This window comes from Ylistrum balloti, unplaced genomic scaffold (assembly GCF_031769215.1).
Source record: "Ylistrum balloti isolate Yb309-2 unplaced genomic scaffold, AGI_CSIRO_Ybal_v1 Utg371120, whole genome shotgun sequence".
Taxonomy (NCBI): Eukaryota; Metazoa; Mollusca; class Bivalvia; order Pectinida; family Pectinidae; genus Ylistrum; species Ylistrum balloti.
Window position 1 is genome coordinate 6,047 of NW_026782615.1, and position 8,118 is coordinate 14,164.

An 8,118-nucleotide genomic window follows, 5' to 3' on the forward strand; every position below is an offset into this window, starting at 1 on the left:
AAAATGCAAAATCTCCACCGTCATCTGATACATTAATAGTTATATGGTCTTTGTTTTATCTATGGACGTTAATGATATTGTACAGAATGTGAGCAGGTGTTACTGTGTGATGTTTATTTCCTCTGAAGATCAGAAATAAATTGCAGCATGCATGATGAAAACAAACAATCAGCTGAAACAGCAATATATGTTCATAAAACATGGTATTTGTCATGAAAATATGGCAAAATAACATAAAATATCGCATTTTGGGAAAAAATGAAATTGTCGATGAAATAGTGATCACTACTTATTTTGATATACCAATAGTGATCACTAACTATTTTGATATATCATAAATAAGCCAAGAGTTTATTTTTTCATGTAATAAAGGTAAAAATGAACGTATTGCTGTCTTATCCACGTGGATTCATAGTTCAATTAATTAATTAGTGTCCTGTCCTAACTACTGATTCACTCCGACAGATACTTTCATGGCCAAGGATGAGTGTGTACTTGTCATCTAAGTGTTCACTATAAAATGTATTAGTGGTACATTCTGTCGTTACAAAACCTATTTGTTTACAAAATTTCATACAAGTTCCAAATATTCGATTCATATTGCATAAATTGTATTATTGTAATAATATTGAACAAATTGATAGAGTTTGCACATGTCGTAGTAGTGTTGATATTGGGGATGAGTATCATTTTATTTCAAAATATGGGCATTATAAAAAAATCAGAAAACCTTTTAGCAAAATGTATTATTATTTGAAACCTAGTGAAATGTACCCAACTCTCGGAAACAACTATAAAGATTTGTCGAATTTAGGAAAATATATTTGTATCAGTAACAAAAGGCAGGTAAAAACAGCTTAAGTAACATATACATACATATATACATTGGAATTAGTTGGAGGTAAGGAATGATTATCTACATTTTGTGATTTGTGTGTGTTATGAGCTATGTTTGTGTTTGTTGTGCTTGTACTTGCACTGTAAATATATGCACTGTACTGTAGCCCTGGGTTAGTGGGACCTCACAAAGATGAATAACGTGATGAATAGTACATTAAACAAACACGTTATGTAAGGACAGAAATGATTTTTATTTTTTAAAACAAAATCTAAGAAACTGTGAGAAGAAGTACCCCATCACTGACATGAGTACAAGACGAAAATTGCGCAACAAACAAATTATATAGAACAATAATGACTGACTTCAACTACACAAAATACATATGTGCAATAATCAAGAAGAAATTTAGCTTATTTCCGCCTAACCATTCATCTAAATACCGTATGCCTAAAGTCGTTTATATTATAATTGACGGTGCTGGTCATTTCACGATACGATTCATTGCCTCAATCATCATTGCTGGCCATCGTTCAGCTTCTTTGATTCTCAAACTGTTATGGTCGATTGACAAACCTCTGAGTCGTTTTATGGTGCTGGACAAGCTTCCTTAAAAAACCTGACTGTGCTCTATCATACCAGAAATCACTCACTGCGTTCTATCATGCAAGAAATCCCTCCCCACGCTCCATCATCCAAGAAATCCCTCCCCACGCTCCATCATGCAAGAAATGCCTCCCCACGCTCCATCATGCAAGAAATGCCTCCCCACGCTCCATCCTGCAAGAAATCCCTCCCCACGCTCCATCATACAAGAAATCACTCACTGCGCTCTATCATGCAAGAAATCCCTCCCCACGCGCCATCATACAAGAAATCCCTCCCCACGCTCCATCATGCAAGAAATGCCTCCCCCACGCTCCATCATACAAGAAATGCCTCCCCACGCTCCATCCTGCAAGAAATCCCTCCCCACGCTCCATCATACAAGAAATCACTCACTGCGCTCTATCATGCAAGAAATCCCTCCCCACGCTCCATCATGCAAGAAATGCCTCCCCACGCTCCATCATGCAAGAAATCCCTCCCCACGCTCCATCATGCAAGAAATGCCTCCCCACGCTCCATCATGCAAGAAATGCCTCCCCACGCTCCATCATGCAAGAAATGCCTCCCCACGCTCCATCATGCAAGAAATCCCTCCCCACAGTCCATCATGCAAGAAATCCCTCCCCACGCTCCATCATGCAAGAAATCCCTCTCCACGCTCCATCCTGCAAGAAATTCCTCCCCACGCTCCATCATGCAAGAAATCCCTCCCCACGCTCCATAATGCTAGAAATCCTCCCCACGCTCCATCATGCAAGAAATCCCTCCCCACGTTCCATCATGCAAGAAATGCCTCCCCACGCTCCATCATGCAAGAAATCTCTCCCCACGCTCCATCATGCAAGAAATCACTCACTGCGCTCTATCATGCAAGAAATCCCTCCCCACGCTCCATCATCCAAGAAATCCCTCCCCACGCTCCATCATACAAGAAATCACTCACTGCGCTCTATCATGCAAGAAATCCCTCCCCACGGTCTATCATACAAGAAATCCCTCACCACGCCCCATCATGCCAATTTTCCCCAACTGCGCTCCATTATGGCAATTCTCCTTCAACACGCTTCATTATGCCAGAATTCAACATCAGCACCACGCAACAACGCATAGAAAAAAATGACTAAAAATATGATTCCATACCGACATAGAGTGACAGACTAAATAAAGAGAAGACACTTCATGAACTGAATTACGTCACAGCATCAATCCTCACCAAGTCTTCAAACGTTCCTTCAATACAGACCATCAAGGCAATTTCCACATTATCCATATCACACTAGACGCGGCAAAATTAATCGTGAATATAACCTCCAAAATTATATATTATAAGAATTAGAATTTAGTAGAATCTAACTGTAATATTACTAAACCAACTACATTTTGTAATATGTAACAAATACATCAAAACATTACATGCAATCGAAAAGATCTTTAGACCTTTTAAAACACAACTTTATTTATTTATTCTACTTATTTAACGGGCAAAAAAACCTCTTTTATTACGATTCGACCTTTCAGCAAAGAGAAATCATAGGAAAGTGAGTAGTATGGCAAAAGTAATGATTGTGTGTAGATAGTGGAAGAACGGGTTTGGAAAAGATATGAAATCCAAGTGTTCCAAAGAAATAATGCTATACATGTATTTCAGAGGTCGACATAACACAGATCAAAGGTAAATAGCGTTGAGAATTTGGTATCATCTATATTTTCCAAGTCCGCCTGATCTCCTGATATTTACTCTATGTATATATTTTAGCATTCAGCTTAACTTGACCGATGTGAAGACATTAACAAGCTTACTCTTTATCGACATTTCACAGAGGGAATTTCATTGTGCAGAGATTTAAACATATTTTACCCCTATTATCTTGAAAGTTAGTCAAGGAAATTCATTTTAACAAATTTGGAAGTCCGTCATCCCAGCATACTAAAGGCCCAATAACAGTACCATGGACCTTTTGGTTATTGAGAAGAAGTTGTTGAAAGATGTAAACATATTTTACACCTGGGTTTTTAAAAGCGGTCCAGTGTCACTCATATTATCAAAGTTAGTAACCTTTCATCACATCATAATACATCAGCACCATGGTCTTCTTGGTTATTGAGAAAAAATCGTTTAAACATTTTAACATATCTGACCTTGAAAGTAGGTCAAAGTCATACATATTAACATACATGGTAGCCCTTTTGTCCCCTCATGCTACAGGCAAAATCTCAGTACCCCGTGCCTTCTGGTTATTGACAAGAAGTCATGTACGTCATGTAAACGGAAAGTTTACACAAGACGGACGGCGGACGTCGGACGACGCACTATGCACGACGAAACACGATCGCTATCGGTCATTCTGACTCTGACAAACCAGTGGCGACAACTGTTTTCCAAAGACTGGAGTCGATTGCCAGTATATAGAAATCAGAAAACGTAGCAACAAAATTACAAAGAGAAAACTAATTGGTTAGCTATTAGATATATAAACTGCGTATGGTCATGATTAATGAATTTAATGAAAGCAGCTATTGGCTGGAATAAACTAGTGAACAATGCAGCACTACAAAAGAATCATTCAACTCATCTCCCACATTCATATGATTACCTGCTGATACGTGCTGGTAAAGAAGGGCGGTTTCTTAGATGATAGTTCACTTCTGTTTGGAGACCTGTGTAAAGATGAATGAATTAGGTGGTGAAGAATGAATATGACTGATTTGCCGATGTTTTCCCAGATTTCGTTTTCGGCGTGAACATTCATAGTAAGTAAAATATTAATTAATTCTTGATGCGGTTCAGATTTAAATTTTCAATTATGCAAGTTCAGTGAATATAGTTAATTGTAAAACCATACATAAGCTTCAAGCTTGTTACCAAATCCTCTTTATTAAGTTTTGAAGTATATGTATATCTCAATGTTTACTATTGAATAAAATATTGTTTAAACTAATTGTAAAACCAATTAATTACATATGTTCATGCATGTACTTTGTTTTACTTCATACTCTTAAAAGTGATGTCGATCTTTTACAGTAAATGTTAGTCATAATTGGTATGAATCAGACATAGGTCTTCCATCCATTTGTCATATCATTCAAAGTTGGACTGATGTGTATGCTATTCCTATAATACTCCGTTGCTCTAATATTTGTCATTTTTGGGTATTATGTATATAATATATTGTCAGTATCACTATTTCAATATTATACGTATATTTATTCTTTTGACTGCTTTTCATCACGTTCAAGTATTTATTTGAATTGACAAATTCAAGTTATCTTGTGGAAAAAATCTTATATATGCGTGTGATGATACTTTACGTAAGACAATGAAATACCTCAATTACCTCGGAAGTGCAAAGACAATCCATCTTCATCATCTATTATTTTAAACAAGAACTGGTTGTGTAACAGCCTTCATGTTTAGTTCTTTTTTTAAAGATAAGATCTCAAACAAATCGTCTGAAAATAGATTGTATCGATAAATTATGACTCTAAAACTTATCTATGTATGACATGTTACTCAATATGAAAATTTACGAAATTTGCTGAAATATCTAGTGTTTGGTTTCGACCAATCTGATTTTTATAAATCGCCTTTAACAGCTGTGACACTTATACCATTGAAATTACTGAGCTGTATAATGCAGTTTAATTAATTGCTTGTATCTAATCTAAAGTTGTATTGAAAGGTGATATTCTCTTGTGAGTGTTTTCTACAATCCTCTGTTGTTTCTGTGTTTATAGGTATATAATTTAATACTACTTCGTTGAAATCCTTTTTTTATTTCAAAATGTATGGATAATTCTCTATTCAGTAGAAATTCTACAACAAATTGTACATTTGGTGAGATTTTCATCCGTTTATCATGTGGTATGTAGCTATAACAGTACTTATGTAAACATTTAACTTTCAATAATATAAATACCTTTGTTGACAATTATGGGGAAGTTTCTTCAGAGTGATCTCAATGAGAATCTTCTTTGTGCGATATTGCGATATGAAACTGGCTGTGATCGATGCTTATTTGAGACCATGGCGTTATTTACTTGAATTGACAAAGATTTAAATGGCGGATGTCATCGATGAAGCAGAAGAGGCTAACTCTTCCGGAAAATATTATTTTGATTTTTGATTTCCAAAGGAATGTTCATGTATTTTTTATGTTCATATTTTGCCTTAGTTTCATTGAATTGAAGTTTGGATTATGTTGATATGTTTGTAATTTCTTGTTTTTTTCGCTTATATTGATGTTGAAAAACATAAGTGTTATTCTATTTCTGAATGTCAAACTCCGTCATACAGCTGTTTCGACCATCTAGAATTCCTCATTTATGTTATAGGGACACATTAATTTTGTTATTGAATGTGCGTGTTTTATTAATATCCAGTTACGTTTCTATGACTATGCTATCCCAATATTCACAGTCGACTTCTAACATCTAGTTTGACCACTTTTTTCTTTATCTGGGAAAACTTTTCTCAAATGTTACGTTGCAAAAATATTACGTAATAGTTTTTAAATCGGGGCTATTAATTTTGTAAACACGAGCACATGATGGCGAGCAGAAATAACAGAGAATGTAGTGACAGTAAGTAAAATCACGTTTTTCAACACTGGGTTTTGTTATGGGTCATCTCAGAATTACTATATAAGTGAAATTAATCGCCAACATTGTCGAGACCGATTAAAGCGGGAAGTCATTTTTGTTTACAGGCGACGATGTAGTATGCGCATGCGTTATCAAATATGGCGTAAAAATTTACATATCCAGACTGTTGATCAACAGTAAAGAATGTCCGCGTTTATGTTTATAAATTAACATTTTGATGTGCAAATTTCAGCGATAACCAACTGTTAATTCTAGTCAGGTGATACACTTGACACATACATATGCAATGATATAAAGACTAAAAATCGCTGTGATATCGCTGTTAAACCTAGATATTACAGCGGGATAGGCTACAAATATGGCACCAATACAGTGTATAACAACACTGGACATAATTACACCACACAACATTTTGTAAACCACTCAAATATGCATTCCAAAGTTTAAGGATGAAATGTCTTTGAGTAAGGAGTTATTCTTTATATAAGTGTTTCGACAATTAAGGAACCCATGTAGTGTTGAAGCTTTCCAGACACACTTGAAACACGGATCGATATATACCTCATGTCCAATCCATCTTTGTATATCACATTAAATATTTATTATCTCCATATTTGTTATGGGTATGTTGGTAGGAATATCTGACAAAAAACATGCGTTTCAAATACAGAACTAGTCGAACTCGTCCTTCTTAGACTTTAAACAACATCGGACACAAAAATTCCGGAAGGTTTCTGTTGTACTTGAGATAAAATGGTTGCCAATAGTACTAAAGGGCATGTCTCCGACTTAAATATTTCATGGAGACAAATAACCGGTTAGAGAAGTACATAACAAGCTTTCATTACTTTCCCATTAATACAAATATTCATGAAGTAAGATACTTTGAACTTCTATTACCGGTACAACAGGACAAACAGGCGAATCACCAAAGATTCATTATCAATGTCAGGCGTTAATGTATGTATATATATAAGTGCGGTGAATCTTCATACCGCTAATTCGCATACCAAAATGCGGTACATAGATTATAACTGTATGCACTTCTTGTTTTTTCTATCAAAAGATATCGACTTTACACATATAATGATGAAATCCATGTGATCAATAGTGATGGAACAAGTAATATAACAATAACTTTTCGATCGATCACTCGCAAAGCTTATATTATAAAATAATTACTTGATGGCTTTTCGTAAAAAGATTTTTCACATCGAAATCAAGAACAACGTCGCCCGGAAGATTTGTAGTTATATGCTGACAAGAGAAGCCATCGAGCGCTTGACTGACATTGAGGAACAAAATCTGGTGTCTGATTGCAATATATAATGAATTCTTTCATGTTGTAACTTATTAATGATATTTAGAATTTATTCCGTTTTTAAAAAACCGTCATCTTGACCGTCCGTAAGAATCCGACCTAACCTGCTTTGTCTAATATATATCGTTTGTCTGGTTATGTTTTTTGTTTGAGCTGGAAACCGTTTTAAATGTAATGGTCTTAAAAAAGAGAGTGACCTTTCTCAGGCGGTATATCTTATATCAGAAAAATATCACAGCATTCCAAAACCAAATGCTATCAACACATTCCCTCACTTCGCGTTCACTGGCCGTCATTCAGTGATCAAAGCTGTCGATATAAGTACTAAAGCAATAACAACCAAACAACGAAGAAGAATTTGAATGATCATGCTCAGGCATGGACAACTAAACAACAGCATTCACATTATTTCATCCTCCTGATGTTGTACATAAACAATAAGTGAATAACAGAACCATTTAGTACAAAAAGATTAGATAAAGTACATCCAAACAATGAATTATATTCCATCATACAGCTGTTTCGCCCTTCTAGATCAGTTATGCCGCGAACGGTAAGTAAAGCTGACAATAAAAGTTTAAAAGAACCTTTGATAACGATATATTGCGGTCAGCGTATCTAAGGAAGTGATAGACATTTCAGTCCTGTCTGGAGTACGGGAATCTCGGGGTACAAAAGGCTTGATTGATGACCGGATGATTTAGCATAGAGGGATAATTTGTAAAGCCTTCTAAAAACTTTTTCCATT

At 35.6% G+C, this 8,118-nt stretch overlaps 1 protein-coding gene across 1 annotated transcript; it reads left to right on the forward strand.

Annotated features, from left to right (window-relative positions):
- The first annotated feature begins 1,560 nt into the window (after nt 1-1,560).
- LOC132560816 (uncharacterized) lies at nt 1,561-2,571 on the forward strand. Its single transcript, XM_060225505.1, has one exon. The coding sequence runs from the start codon at nt 1,561-1,563 to the stop codon at nt 2,569-2,571; it is 1,011 nt and encodes a 336-aa protein (XP_060081488.1).
- Nucleotides 2,572-8,118: the final 5,547 nt, after the last annotated feature.